Below are 14108 nucleotides of genomic sequence, written 5' to 3'. Positions count from 1 at the left end.
TCCCTGCCCATGTGTTTGTCAGTCCCTGCCCCTACTCCTCCGGGTTTGTCTGGCCCGGCCCCTCTGTCTGTCCACCCCATTGTGGCTGCCAAGTAAACAGCAAAGGCAGTTTGGCCTTCCCCTCCTTCACTTGATAAAAAGAGTCCCTCTGGCTGTAGCTGTCCTTGGGCTGTGAGATCCTTGCAGAGGGGACTTTCCTTCCCTCTGGAAAACATCTTGGGCCCTCCTGGTGGCCAGTGTCAAATACAATCCTTGTTTATTATAGTAACAGAGAGGAAGCCCGTGCTAGTCTATACACTATCAAAACAAAAAGCAGTCAACTAGCACTTTGAAGACTAGCAAAATAGTTTATTAGGTGAGCTTTCATGGGACAGACCCACTTCTTCAGACCATAGCCAGACCAGAACAGCATGTCACCTGTCGTCCATGTGTGCCTCTGCCAGGCCTAGCCCTGTTGTGTGGTGGGACTCCTGATGGATCCGTGCACAGGAGCCAGGCATGATCCCTGTGAGTCCATCCACACCACCCAGGCACACAGGATTCACCAGTGCCTCATGTGTTCCTTGCCCACAAAGGCTGGTCCCAGGAAAGGTATTACCACAACCCTCCACCCCCGATGGGCTGACATAGGAATTCTTTTGTTCTGCAGTTCTACACCACCCAGTACAACAGGCCCTAGCCCATGACCGGAGTGTCTTGGTGCCAGCCAACCCACCTCGTGAACAACAATAACAATGCGTGGCTGGCGATGCTGGCCCCATGGTGGTGTGAACCACGTGTGCACATGAACAGAGCCTGGAAGAGTCAGGCACCTGGGTTTGCATGGGCCATCAGGACTCAATCCAGGCTCCGGCAGGCAATGCACAGCTACCTGCTAGGGCGAGGTAGGAAGGGCTCCAGTGTGAACTCAGCCCCCTCACTGGACAATTATCAGAGAGGTAGCCCTGTTAGCCTGTATCTTCGAGAACAACAAGAAGTCCTGTGGCACCTTGTAGACTAACAGAGATTTTGGAGCATAAGCTTTCGTGGGACCTTTGCCCACGAAAGCTTATGCTCCAAAATCTCTGTTAGTCTACAAGGTGCCACAGGACTTCTTGTTGTTCTCCACTGGACAAAGTGACACCCGTGCAAGCGATAGTAACAGAGAAGGAGCCCTGCTAGTCTATACACTATCAAAACAAAAAGCAGTCAAGACGCACTGTAAAGACTAGCAAAATAATTTATTAGGTGAGCTTTCGTGGGACAGACCCACTTCTTCAGACCCAAGAAGGTGGGTCTGAAGAAGTGGGTCTGCCCCACGAAAGCTCACCTAATAAATTATGTTGCTGGTCTTTAAAGCGCGACGTGACCGGTTTCTGTTTTGACGCGCAAGCGATGTTACTGCGCCTTTAATTCCTCAATGCGGCCCCCCTGCCCCCCCCGCCCCCCGGAACACGCTCACGCGCGTCGAAGCACGTCCTGGGGCTGTGATTGGCCCCTCAGAACTCCTCCGGATACTTCCTGGAATGTCTGCAACCCAACGTTCCATCAGGTCAGTTCCGCAGGGGAAGGAGGGGGCGCCCTCTGATCTCCCCTTCCAGCCCTCCTCCCCAGCCCCCTCGAGCTTTGGCCGGGGGCGGCGTGTGGCCGGGGGGGGGGGTGCTGCAAGGACTGGAGCCCCCCTGCATGTGCTGCATTGCAGGGCCAGGTGCGTTCGCGCTGCAAACTAGACTGGGTGCTGCACCACTCCTGCCAACCTGCACCTCTCTTCAGGGGCTTCCTTGTCATTTTTTTTCGCAGTCCCCAGTTGTGTCTCGTTTTTATTCTCCCTGCAAGAATTTCCACCAGCGTTTGAGCGAACCGACCCCACCCCCCCCGAAGGTGAATTACCCCCATCCCCGCAGAAAGGGGATTTTTTCTTTCATTGGTGTGAGCAGGGGAGGGGGGTGTTGTGAGTTATTCATAAAGAGCAACGGGCGTTTTTCTGGGCAGCGGGGTGAAATCAGGGCTGTCATTTGTGCAAAAGAGAAAAGACATTGTCCCTGGAGGGTTCTGAAAACAGGGTCACGGTTTGAATGTCTGGTGCAACGTGTGGGTTAAACAAACATATGCCCCGGGAGGGATTCAGAGGCTGCATTTTATTGTAAACACAACATGAAGTCCTGTGGCGCCTTCCAGACTAAGAGATTTATTGGAGCATAAGCTTTCGTGGGCAAAGACCTATTTCGTCATTGGACAAAATAGCGAGACAAATGGTTGGTGTGGGTGAGACTTGCAAACTGCGCACGCAGAAGTGTGTTGTTCTGGCCACCATCTAACTTGTAGCTGCAGTCTGTGCAAAAAGAAACGAATGCACGTACATGGTTGGGGTTTGGAACTGGGGACAGGAATCTGGGCAGCAGTAAAACACAGGTGCACTTTTCTTGCAAGAATCTGCAGTTGCGTTTTTTCCTTTGGGGAGAAATTACCAGGAGGATGTTGTTCTCCGCACACAACATTCCCCGTAATAATATTTGCTCAGCTTCCGAGGTAACGGTTAAACACAACCCGATCTTCCACCTGTCTCCATACAGCTGCATTCGCTCTGCCCTGCCTTCAGTAGCCAGCTCCTCCCTTTTCTGCGTGTCGGTTTCGCTTTGTTTTAACACACAGTTCTAATAGTCAATTGTCCTTGGGCCAGATAACGTACTGGAAGCCAGAAGCCGCTCAGTATGACGACGGAGACCTTTGTGAAGGACATTAAGCCCGGCTTGAAAAACTTAAACCTCATTTTTATTGTGCTGGAAACAGGTGGGTGCTGATGGTGTGTGAGACATGCGGTAAATAGCTCACGGCAATCCCATGGGCCCGTTCCAGTCGGCTCTTGCACAATAAGCGTGGCAGGATTTTACCGCTGGCTCCTGCTGTTTAGTGATGTCAGGGACTGTTTGTGAGATGCTCTAATTGGCACGAGTGTCTTCCCAGGCAAGCACAGAGACTTATGTTTGCTCCGTGGCTCAGCTCGCGAGGCCGGGTCCGTCTTGGTCCCTTGTCTAGCCCAGAGGGGCTCATGTGGGTATGTCCCTCAGTGTTGCCATGGAGATGCCCCCCAAACCTGGGCTTTGCTCCCCCCCGGCAGGTCGGGTGACCAAGACCAAGGACGGCCATGAGGTGCGGACGTGCAAAGTAGCCGACAAGACAGGCAGCATCAATATCTCCGTGTGGGACGATGTAGGGAACCTCATTCAGCCGGGAGACATCATCCGACTGACCAAAGGGTAGGGGAGACCGGGCAGGGCCAACAGACCCGAATGCATTGGTATCTGCCGCCCTCTGGCCCCGTCAGCCTCAGGCCCCCGGGCAGCTGTCGCTTGGTCCTGAGACGAGCTCACACAGGGTCCGATAGACCCAGCTGGGGGCTCAGCTGAGAGCTCCACGCCTGGGCGGGCCGCGCCTGTCCTCCCTGGCCCAGCACCCAGAGGGACTCCGAACGGCTGGATCGCCTCTCTTCCCCCATCCTACACAGCACGGCACCCACAAACTGTTGCTGCTTTTGTGGGACCCGCTGGAAAGGGTAACTAGTGCTCCCCCAGGTGGAGTGGTGCTGCCAGGAGGTCCTCTTGCCTCCCACAGAGGGCTGTGGGCAGCAGAGCGTAAATCGGAGCAGCTTCTGGGCTGCTCTCACCTTAGGGGAGACCTTGGCCAGCCCTAGAGCCCACAGGTGCCTCCCCCAGGGGCAGGTTCGGGGAAGTGAGAATTGGAGCCATCATGGCTGCATGTCCCGGGGTGACTTCTGGACTCGGTCCCAGGGCAGGTAACCAACTCCTCTTGCTTCCAGCTACGCCTCCGTTTTCAAAGGCTGCCTGACCCTCTACACCGGGCGTGGAGGAGACCTGCAGAAAATCGGAGAGTAAGGAAGGCCCCTTGGCTTCTCTGCAGCAGCCCTGGGGATGGAGTTTGCTGGAGCCTGGCTCCTAGTGGGGGCTGGGGAGGGCAGAATGTGTGGGGCAGCCCCAAAGCTGAGCCCGTTTGCCCCCAGGGCTCCCCTGTGGGTGTCTGCTCAGGAGCAGCTGGCGTGTCAAGCAGGGTGGAGATGGGGAGTCAGGACTCCTGGGTTCTGTTCCCAGCCCTGTGTGGTTAGAGTAGGGGAGGCCGGATGCTTTGTTTTCTTAGAACAGTTTGCATGAAGCTTTTGGTCTTGTCTGGGGGGACGTGTCCCAGTGGCTTCACTGACCTGCCATATCGCCCCCCAGGTTCTGCATGGTTTACTCCGAGGTCCCAAACTTCAGCGAACCCAACCCAGAGTACGTGACCCAGCAGTCCCAGAGCAAAGCTGTAAGTATCTGCCAGGGGCCAGCTGGGAGGCAGGGACAGAGCCGGGCCAGGGGGGCCTGTCAGGTGGGGTGATCGGATTTGCTCAGCTGACAATGTTCCCTGGGCAACTTGTCTGGGAAATAGCCATTGGGGCTTCCTGCTGTATCCCCCAGCTCTGCGCCTGCGGGGACTCGTGGCTGGGCTGGCTGCTGCCCAGAAGTAGGCGACTCTCTGTCCTGTGGGTGGCTGGCAAAGCCCCAGGATCCTGCGAGAGTTCGGACCACAAGCTCTCTCTTCCATCTCCTTCAGGCCCAGAACGACAGTGCGAGCCCTGCTGCTTCCCAGAGCACCCCAGGTCCCGCTGCATCGTCTCCAGGTAGGGAGCCCCTGAGCCCAGCCAGTGCCACAGGCTGGATGTACCCCCAGCCCTGAGCCAGGCGGGTGGGATGCAGCCCTGCCTTGGGGCCATGCACTGTGCAACCCAAGGCTCTATTCAGGTATGCAGAGAAGTGGAGTCTAGTGGTTAGAGCAGTGGGGCCTGGGAGCCAGGACTCCTGGTTTCTGTCCCCAGCTGTGGGAGGGGGTGGGGTGCAGTGATTAGAAGAGCAGGGGGCTGGAAGGAGCCAGGACCCCGGGGCTTTGCTGTTGGTTCCCCTGTTGAGTCTCTCATTCATTTCCAGCTGCCGACAACCAGAATAGCAACGGGCTGGGGGCCCCGGGGCCTGGCGGCACCCCCCACCCGCCAAGCACCCCGTCCCATCCCACCAGTGGCCGGATCACCAGGAGCCAACCAAACCACCAAGGCGCAGGGTCCAGCTCTTCCTCCAACCCTGTCAGCAACGGCAAAGAGACCCGGCGAAGCAGCAAGAGATAACACCCTGGGGCTGCCCCCCCGGGCTCCACCGGGCCCCACTGCTGAGATGGGGGGCAGAGACTGTGGCTGGTGCAATGGGTACACCAGAGAGCGCAAAACCCCGAGCGCTGTCGCTACGGTGGGTGTGGCCATTTTAACCAGGACTGCGGGATTCTCCGGAGTGGGAAGGGAAAGGGGTGTCCCCCCCCGGCTCCCCATCTGGAAACCAGCCCTTTACACCAGGGCAGCCCTTCGCCCCCAACCGCTGGGACCTGCCTTGCAGCCCCTCCCCCCACACCCAGCTCCCCTCGGTTTGCTCCTTTCGGGGATTTTTTTTTTTTTTTAACAAACACCCTTAAACTTTTCAGTAAAACTTTCAAAAGCCACTTCTGCTGGGGGGGCTCTGGGGCTGGGGGCAGCCCAGGGACCCTCCAGCTTGGAACGGGAGGAACATCGGGGGCCTCTCTGCTTGCCCCAGGGAGGAACCCAGTGGGGCTGGGCTGCGTGTGAATCTGGGGCCATGTCTCCCTCACCCTGGGCCAGTGAGGGGGGTGGGGCCAATTGCTGGGCAAGGGGGTAGTGAAGGGGCAGATGCCGGTTCCAGCGCCGGGGGGCTGTGATCCCCACCTGGGCCCCCTTGTGGGTAATGAGTTTGCTGGGGCTCAGCCCCATTCCTAGGAGGTAAATGTCCCTGTCACCACATGCTCTCTGCCCCCTCTAGTCCCCTTGGCAGCCTGGAGGGGGTGAGGGTGGCTCCTGGCCCCTCATAACAGACTTGCCGAGTAGCAGGGAAAGGACCTGTCCCGTCTGCTCATCCAGGGCGGGTTCCCCAGCAGGATCAGGCCCTGCGCCCACCTCCTCCCTTACCCACTGGTTTGGAGAATACTCTTTTCCCGAGCCTGATGCTCTGCTCCTACCACCCCCTGACCCCCTGCTCCCCGCCACCCACCAAGCCCTCCACTTGGTTTCCTTTTAACTCTTCCCCCGGCTCTCGTCTCCTCGCGCTGGTGTCTGCCCGGCCCCGGCGGCATTGGAATAAAGACTGTTGAGCCACAACCCCCTCTGCCTGCCGCCTGCTCACTGCTGGCTCCCAGGGAAACCTTGGTGCCAGTTCTCCCAGCGCCTGGCCCCAGCGCAGCAGGGAGAGGCTGAGCTCAACCTCTTCCCCTAAGGACTCCAGCAGCCTGTCCCCCTGGGGTGCTCTCCTGGGCAGAATCATTGCGGGGCAGGAACCCAGAATAGAAGGCAGCGGGGCCTAGTGGGTAGTGGCTGCAGGACACCTGGCTCTGCCCTGCCTGGCTGGGGGGCCACAGGGCTGGATTTGAACCTCGAGCCAGGACCCAACGCCTGCTCCTGCCAAGAGATGCCACCAGCCATGGTCCACGCCCACCTCCCGCTCTTTGCACCTGGGCCAGCCCCATGCAGGCAGATGGGACAGGAAACTCATAGGGGACTCGCCCTTTCAGTCCCCGCCCCACACCTCCCGCCAGGCCGCACTGGGTGTGTGGGGAGGAGGGGGCGGGCTCTGGGGACACCTGCCTGACCCTTGTCCTTGGGCGCTGCAGCAGCCAGGCCGTGCAGACAAGGACAGGGACTGAGACACTGCGCAGGGTGAGTGCGTTTCTTGGGGTGGGGGCAGATCCCCAGTGGGCTCCCCCACAAATCACCCAAAGGGGGTTGGAGCCGGCACAGCCTCCCGCTGGCCCCAGCTTTGAGGCAGCGGTGGAAGCTGGTGGCTTAGCCCTGGGCCTGGGGGGAGGTGGCTGGCATGCACCCTGACCCAACACAGCCCCCGGCAGGCAGGCGGCAGCGGGACGGGTTCCCCCAGGCCCATCTCCTCTTCGTGTGGGCGCCTGGCTGGCTGCTCAACCCCCCGCCCCCGCCGTGGGAACCGCCATTCGTACAGCCCTGGCGCACTCAGGCCCTGCACCTTGCCAGGGCCTGGCTCCGCCAGGTGCATCCTCACCTGCTGGGCAAAGGCGGGTGCCAAGGAGAAGCGCCAGGAGGTGTGCAAGGCCAGGGCTGGGGAAAGGACCCCTCTCTCGCATGGGCTGAGATGATTCCAGGTGCCGGTGGGTGGGTGGGGGAGGGCGCCAGGCAGCCACCTGCTCGCCCACCGAAGCCCTAGATCCTGGAGTCATGGGAACAGCTGCAGAACCAGCACAAACCCCATGGGGCTGGGGGCGGGGGGTGGGGGGGTTAACCCATGACACCCAGGATGTACCATTGCCTGCCGGGCCAGAGTCAGGCTGTGCTCCTTCCCCCCACCCCCGCAGCTGGTTTTGAGGACCTTGGATTCCCCCCTCCCCAGTTTACCTTTACATGTGGTTTGATCCCGCGATGTTCTGTTCGGGGCTCACCCACCACAGCAGGGACATCCCCCAGCTCCTGGGCAGGGGCTGCAGCCCCTACGGCCCCTGTGCACTTTGCTGGAGGGGATTAACTTGTGCGTATCACAGGTGTATGTAGGGCAGTCCCGGTGCTCACGCCAACTGCTAACCCCAAAGAGCAGCCTCTTGAAGACGAACTGGGGAGACCCAGGATGGCTGGTGGGGGAAACTGAGGCACACAGCACTGACTGGCTGGCTGAGGCTGGTGGGGGGCGGGGCGCAGCTAAGTGGGGGCCTGAACTCAGAGCTGACTCAGTGCCAGGCCTGGCACCAGAGCCCCTCAGTAGAAAGGCCTGTGTGATTGGCCAGTGGCAGCTGGAGTTGGCACAAGCCAACCAGGTAAAGCCAGGCTCTGAGCTCATGCCTAAAGCGGCAGTGGCACTTGGTTCTAGCCTGGCTGAGTGGCTCACGGTGCCTCAGTTTCCCCCAGCGCTACCCTGGGGTAACGTTCCCGCCTTTGCATGGCATGCGGGGCTGGTTCAGGCAAGCAGGACACAGGGGCTGGGGGGCGGGTGGAGGTTGCTCAGGTGCTTCTCTGCTGAAGCAACACCTGCCGGGGGCCGGGGGGCAGTGCCTGGCCCTGGATAGACAAGCAAACAGCCAAGAGGATTGACCTTTGCCCTGGACTCTTGGGGGGTGGGAGACAGACGGGAGCTGCCCCGTTCCGGCTGCCCCAGCCCAGACCCTTGACCCTTCCGGCTGGTGGGACAATAAAGTGGGGAGCAGGGTGCATTTGTTTGGGCCACATCAGTAACCCGCCCCGCCCCCCCCCCCCCGGGAGGGGGGTGCAGCTGAGTCCCAGCTTTTCTGCCTCGGGCCGGGCGGCTGAGCACAGAATCTGCCGGGCAGGTGGCTGGGGGTCAGGAACAGGCAGTGGTGGAACGCTAACCCCCCAGGTCTTGGTAGTTGAGGGCATGTGCTGCCCCACCCTCCCCTCCGGGGACTAGGGCCCCCCCCCCCCATGAGATCTCTGGCCCTGCCCCAGAAACACACCCCCACCCCCCGGGCTGTGATAGCATGGTGGGCCACTCCTGCACTGAACAGACCTGCCACAGAAATGCGGCCACCTCTGGGGCAGAGCATGGCAGCTCACAGCAACCCTAGGGAAGGGAACCTCAGTGTCTGGCTGGCGTTGGTAACAGCCCAGGTGAAGGCCGGGGTGCTTTAATAACCCCCTAACAAGGTGGGGCTCCCAAAAATGGTGCCTCCGCCAGCACAGCGCCCTCCAGCTTGGCAGGTGGAAGGCAACACCCGATGCCTGAGTACCCCCTTAGCATCAGGTCGCCAAGCTGGATTTCTCACAGGAGGGTCCCTGTGCTCACTCCAGTTCCCCTGCCCTTGGGCCCGGCCTGGCGGGAGCTGCTGGCGAGACACTGATGGGCAGGTGAAAGGAGCCGGCTCCCCATGGCTGGGGAATGCTCTGCACCAGCCCAGTGGGGGCCCAGCCAGGTGAAAGAGCCAGCTGGCTGCCACTGGTTCCCTCCCTCACTCAGCCAGCCGCTGCTGGCCCCCGTCCCGCATAGGGAGCAGCCCGCAGGGGGCTTGCAGGGCACCAAGCTGGTGATCACACCCATGCGGGAAGCCGATGAATGGCCCAGAGCCTGGCAGGCAGGGCTTCTCCCAGGGCCATCCAGCTGCCCCTGCCCCGGGCTCAGGTCCTGCCCAACCCACGAGGGCCTTGGCATGAGTGATTAGTTCTGTGGCTCTCACCCATCCAGCCCATCCCTCACAGGACACTCGGCCCAGGGCGCTTGCATGAACTCAGGGTGGGGCTCCCGGTGCCAGCGGTAGTGAGAGGCCAGGCCCCCATCGTGCTTGGCGCTGTACAAATCTAGAACGAAGCGAGACCGTCGGGCCAGGGCACTCCAGGGCGAGGTGCAATGCAGCAGCTGGCGGGGGTCACAGCTTGCGATGGCGGCATACCAGGCTTTGCCCATTGAGTGGCGAGTCCCCACGTCCCTTCAGGCCACCCCCGGAGCCAGGGGCAGCTCGCTGGCGGGTTGGTGGCAGCCAGACCAGCCGTGGGGGGGGGTGGGGCTTGGCTGCAGAGGCAGAGAGAGGGCAGAGGGACCCAACGCGCAGCAGTGCAGGCAGGGCCCATCTACGCCAGGGGCTCTGACCTGCAGTGTCACGTCTGACTCAGAGCCCCAGCCCAGCTCACACCTGGCGGCTGCAGGGACCCCCCTCCTGCTGGGAGCTGGCGGAGGCAAGACCCCCCGCAACGCTGCTCCACAGCCGCGCTTGTCTCCCTGTGGGCCAGACCTGCCCGGCCAGAGCCTCGCGGAGGAGCCAGCAACAGGTGGGTCCCCTTGTTCCCTGCACATGGGCATTTAACTACTCCCCCACCCGCCAGGCTTCTCAGCCTGCTCTCTGCCTCAGCTTCCCCAGATGCTGCACTTCCAGCCACGCCTGTCACCCCAAGCCTGACGCCCACAACCACAGCCCAGGCCTGGGCACGGGACGGGGGGCGGTGCGTGTGTGTGCAGGGAAACAGCCAGTCGCTGCCCCAATCAGCTCACTGGGCAGATGGGGAAAGGAGGGGAAACTGAGGCAGGGACCACTTGCTACGGCCCAGGGGCCAGAGCCCTGCTCTCCTGCAGCCCAGGCCTGCGCTGGGCTCATTGCCCGCAGCCCCCCAGCCTCAACTGCAGAGCCTGTCTGCCTCCCACCCCCCTCCCCGGGCCCAGACAGGCTGGCCCCCTCCAGCCACACACACCAAACAGTGCTGGGGCCGGCGGCCGGGCTGGCCTTGTGCTGGACAGGCCCCAGGGCTCGCCTGCTTGGATGTGACCCCCACTCTGCACCGGGGGAACTCCAGCCCCTCCCCTACCCCCAGCCCAGGGTGAAGGACTGACACCCCACCAGGCTCCGGGCCATTGGAAAACCCTCCCTCTGACACCACTGGGCAGCGCTGCCACAGGCGCAGGAGGGAAACCCAGGAGTCAGAGCTGGTCGCTGCCTGGGGGCGGGGCTGTGACAGCCTAGGGGGTTTAGGCACCGGCTGGGCTCTGGGCTGTACAACCCAGGCTCCAGGGGCCAACAGCGGGGTGTCGAGGGGAGCCATGGGTAGACCAAGCCCGGGGGGGGTGGCACCCTGCAGATCTCCCACTGGGGAGCTCCAGCCAAGGTCCCCGCAGGGGAACCCCCAGCTGACCCCCTCGCCCTGCAGCCCCACGGATGGCCGGTCTCTGGCTCCCACTGGCTGTGCTCTGGGCCGCCGCCCTCCTGCTGCCGGGCCTGGGCCTGGGCCAGGGCCACCCCTCGCCACAGCCCAGCCCTGCCGCCTCGGGGGCGGCCCCGCTGCAGGACGCGGAGCAGGAACAAGGCTACTACCTGCGGCAGCTCTTCGGGCTCTACGGCGCCAACGGCACCTTGTCTTTCGCCGGCCTCACCCGCCTGCTGCTCAGCCTGGGCCTGGGCCGGGTGCAGGTGGTGGAGCTGGAGCACGAGGGGCTGGGCCACGGCCACGTCGTGCACCTGGACATCCTGGAGGTGCAGGACCACAAGCACCAGCACCAGCATCCCGCCCTGGAGCAGGGCCGCCCGCAGCCGCCCAGCCTGGGGCCCGAGGGGCGGAGAGAGAACGCCACGGCCAGGTACCTGCTCTGCTCTGCTCTGCTCCCCGCCTGCAGCCCCCTGGCTCTGCTTGGGCCCCGCCCCCACGATCCCCCAATCCTGCCCCAGCCCCTCTTGGGCAGCGCCGCCCGGAGCTGGGACTTGGCTTTGTCGGTTTCAGGCTGGGATCCCCGCCGAGGACTCAGCCTGGGACCATCCGGCCGCCACCCACTGCCCCAGCGCCCACACGACCAGCTGCCTCCTGGGGCCCCCGCCCCACGTGTGCCCCAGGGCTACCGGCGAGCCCGGCCCCAGCCCCAGCCCCGAGCCTGCTGGAGAAGGTGCTGACGCTGGAGCACGCGGTGGCGGACCACCTGCACGAGGATGTGAGACAGGGGGGTGGGAGGAGCTGGTTTCCGCAAGTGTCTGCGCATCATGTACTAGCGCAGCTCTACCCACTAGACCTCCCCGCCCCCCGCTGCCTGGCAGGGATCCAGGCATCTGGGCAGTCACTAACCCCCCCCACCCCCCATCCCCAGTGTCTCAACGTGACTCAGCTGCTAGGGAACTTCGGCCTGACCTCGGTCACCGCCATCACCCCCGCGCAGTTCACACTCCTGTGCCCGGCGCTGCTCTACCAGATCGACAGCCGGGTCTGCATCCGCCACTACGACCAGCTGGCGCCCGAACCCCCGGGGGGCCTGTGGCCAGGTAATGCCCCCGGCCCCACCCGCCACCCCCCCGTCCACCCTAGGGCCGTGGGGGGCAGCACCAGAGGGGGAAACTGAGGCACGCAGCAGGGAGGGAGGCGCTGGGCTCCTCCTTCTGGCAAGGGGTCTCCCTGCCCCCTCATCCACCTCCTGCTGCCTCCCGCAGGCCTGGGCTGGGGGCTCCTGGCTGTCACGCTGCTCAGCCTGGCCCCGGCGCTGCCCATCCTGCTGCTGCCCGTCCTCGGGCACCACCTGCGGCGCCTGCTGCTGGCCTTCCTGGGGGCGCTGGCCGCGGGCACACTGTGCGGGGACGCCCTGCTGCACCTGTGGCCGCACGTACGTAGCCCTGCGGGGAGGCCTGGCTGGAACCTGGGGGACCATGGGGGTCAGGGCACCCTATGGGGGGTCAGGGACCCCCCCCCACCGGGTGCAGTAGTTGGGGCCCCCCTATGGGGGCAGGGGAGGGGACCCCCATATGGGGGGGTGGGGGAGGGGGCCCCATATGGGGGGCAGTGGGTGGGGCCCCATATGGGGGGCGGGGCCCCACGGAGGAGTGTGGGCAGGGGGCAAGGACCCCGAGCTTGGCCCCCGCTGGCGTGTCCGGGGCCCCCGGCTCCCTCCCGCTTCCGCCCACAGGCCCAGGGGAGCCACCACCGGCTGCCGGGGGAGCGCCGGGATGCGGTGCTGAAGGGGCTGTCAGGCCTGGGAGCCATTTACCTCCTGTTCCTCCTCGAGCGCCTGTTGGGGACCCTGCGCCGGAGCCGGAGCCGGAGCCGGAGCCGGAGCCGGAGCCGGAGCCGGAGCCGGAGCCGGGCGGTAGGTGCCAGGGCTGCAGGGGGCGGTGGTCCTGGGCAGAGCTGGGGCGGTGGCCCCAGCCCCTCACCTTGCCCCTGTCTCCCGCCCCAGGCGCCGGCGGCCGAGGGAAGCAGGGGCCTGGCCCTGCAGGAGCTGCCGCCTTCCCCAGGTGAGTGGGGGGCCCCACCGGGAGCCGCAGCCCGGGGCCCAGGGATGAGTCAGAGCCGGAGCTGTGGGTCGCCCCTGCTCCCAGCTGGCGCGGCTCCTTCGCAGGCGCAGGGCCTGAAGCGCAGCAGCTACAGGTGCCGGAGCCGGGCTGGCCAGAGGTGCAGGAGCTGGACCACCACGAACACTCGCCCGGCGCGGCCGAGGCAGCCTGGATGGTGATCCTGGGGGACGGGATACACAACCTGACCGACGGGCTGGCCATCGGTACGGGGCCGGGGCCGGGGCCGGGGGAGCAGAGGGCGCAGGGCCGGGGCCAGGCCTCTTGCACTCAAACGGCATCTCTCCCCCGCAGGGGCCGCGTTTTCCGAGGGCGTCTCCAGTGGCCTCAGCACCACGGTGGCCGTGTTCTGCCACGAGCTGCCCCACGAGCTCGGTCAGTGGCCTCCGCGCGCGCGGGGTTGGGGGTGACACCGGGGCGCCCCTGCCCCGCGCTCACCCCCGCTCTGTGCGGCAGGGGACGTGGCCGTGCTGCTGCGAGCTGGGCTGCCCCTCCGGCGGGTGCTCCTCTGCAACCTGCTCTCGGCGGGCCTGGCCTACCTGGGTGCGGCGGGGGGCGCGCTGCTCAGCCAGGCTGCCGGGCACCTCACCCCCTGGGTCTTCTCCGCCACCGCCGGCATCTTCCTCTACGTGGCGCTGGTGGACATGGTAAGCGGCCTGGGCAGCCCTGGAGCTCGGTGGGGGGGCTCCCCGGTCCCCCAGGGCCACCGCCTGGAGCGGCCTCGCATGCCCAGCTCGAACCCTCCCCGCAGCCCCGGTCCCAGCTGGTCCCTCTGCCCCACAGCTGCCGGCGATGCTGCGCCCCAGCAGGAGCCAGGAGGGGCCTGGCGCCACGGCCTCCTTCGCCCTCCAGAACCTGGGCTTTGTGCTGGGAGCGGCCCTCATGCTGTGCATCGCCCTCTTCGAGGGGCAGCTGAGCCTGCGCCCGGCGCCATGAGACGGGCCCGCTGGGCCGGCCGAGGGGCACCCGCTCCCTGTGCCCTCCGGCCCCCACGGCGCTCCCCCAAGCCCAGTGCCCTGCAGGGGCCTGGCCGGGCCTGGGCTCCCCGTTCTCCGCCATGCAGCAGGAACCAGGGCCCAGCGCCTGGAGCTGAGAACGAGGAGTCCACAGCCGCCGCCCGCCCGACACTCCCGTGGGGCACGGCAGCCTTCGCCCCTTCGTCAGCTGCAGCCGCGGAGCGCGCTGGGCTCGCCCTGGGACGGCCTGCCGCACGTCGGGCACCGCAGAGCTCCCGGAGCTGGCGGAGTGGAGCTGGATGCCACAGGCCAGCACCAGGCAGCAGCTGCTGCTCCACAGCGCAGACCCGA

At 64.4% G+C, this 14108-nt stretch overlaps 2 protein-coding genes across 4 annotated transcripts; both read left to right on the top strand.

The window, feature by feature from the left end:
* Positions 1–1473: 1473 nt before the first annotated feature.
* Positions 1474–6178, top strand: NABP2 (nucleic acid binding protein 2). Of its 3 annotated transcripts, XM_074979720.1 has the most exons (8): positions 1555–1687; positions 1780–1860; positions 2660–2769; positions 3098–3236; positions 3797–3868; positions 4212–4293; positions 4582–4648; positions 4953–6178. In XM_074979720.1, exons 3-8 carry the CDS (start codon positions 2691–2693, stop codon positions 5144–5146), a joined length of 633 nt encoding a protein of 210 aa, XP_074835821.1. In that variant the 5' UTR covers positions 1555–1687; positions 1780–1860; positions 2660–2690; the 3' UTR covers positions 5147–6178. The 3 variants fall into 3 exon arrangements, with proteins under 3 accessions (XP_074835820.1, XP_074835821.1, XP_074835822.1); XM_074979719.1 differs by lacking the exons at positions 1555–1687; positions 1780–1860 and adding an exon at positions 1474–1531; XM_074979721.1 differs by lacking the exon at positions 3797–3868 and having other exon boundaries at positions 1561–1860.
* A 4514-nt stretch (positions 6179–10692) lies between these two features.
* On the top strand, positions 10693–13737 carry SLC39A5 (solute carrier family 39 member 5). The gene is made up of 10 exons (XM_074980414.1): positions 10693–11111; positions 11252–11456; positions 11610–11781; positions 11947–12116; positions 12417–12552; positions 12687–12744; positions 12829–13007; positions 13096–13176; positions 13258–13448; positions 13585–13737. Exons 1-10 carry the CDS (start codon positions 10693–10695, stop codon positions 13735–13737), a joined length of 1764 nt encoding a protein of 587 aa, XP_074836515.1.
* The last annotated feature ends 371 nt before the right edge of the window (positions 13738–14108 follow it).

The sequence above is a fragment of the Carettochelys insculpta genome, chromosome 29 (genome assembly GCF_033958435.1).
Source record: "Carettochelys insculpta isolate YL-2023 chromosome 29, ASM3395843v1, whole genome shotgun sequence".
NCBI classification, from domain to species: Eukaryota; Metazoa; Chordata; order Testudines; family Carettochelyidae; genus Carettochelys; species Carettochelys insculpta.
This window is presented reverse-complemented; position numbering and strand designations above follow the sequence as displayed.

Excerpts from the sequence above, each read along its gene's own strand:
- NABP2 (XM_074979719.1), top strand. The coding sequence starts at position 2,691 with ATGACGACGGAGACCTTTGTGAAGGACATTAAGCCCGGCTTGAAAAAC. Across the intron at positions 3,869-4,211 it reads GACCTGCAGAAAATCGGAGA|GTTCTGCATGGTTTACTCCG; the intron begins GTAAGGAAGGCC and ends ATCGCCCCCCAG. Across the intron at positions 4,294-4,581 it reads AGCAGTCCCAGAGCAAAGCT|GCCCAGAACGACAGTGCGAG; the intron begins GTAAGTATCTGC and ends CATCTCCTTCAG.
- SLC39A5 (XM_074980414.1), top strand. The coding sequence starts at position 10,693 with ATGGCCGGTCTCTGGCTCCCACTGGCTGTGCTCTGGGCCGCCGCCCTC. Across the intron at positions 11,782-11,946 it reads CCCGGGGGGCCTGTGGCCAG|GCCTGGGCTGGGGGCTCCTG; the intron begins GTAATGCCCCCG and ends TGCCTCCCGCAG. Across the intron at positions 13,449-13,584 it reads ACGTGGCGCTGGTGGACATG|CTGCCGGCGATGCTGCGCCC; the intron begins GTAAGCGGCCTG and ends TCTGCCCCACAG.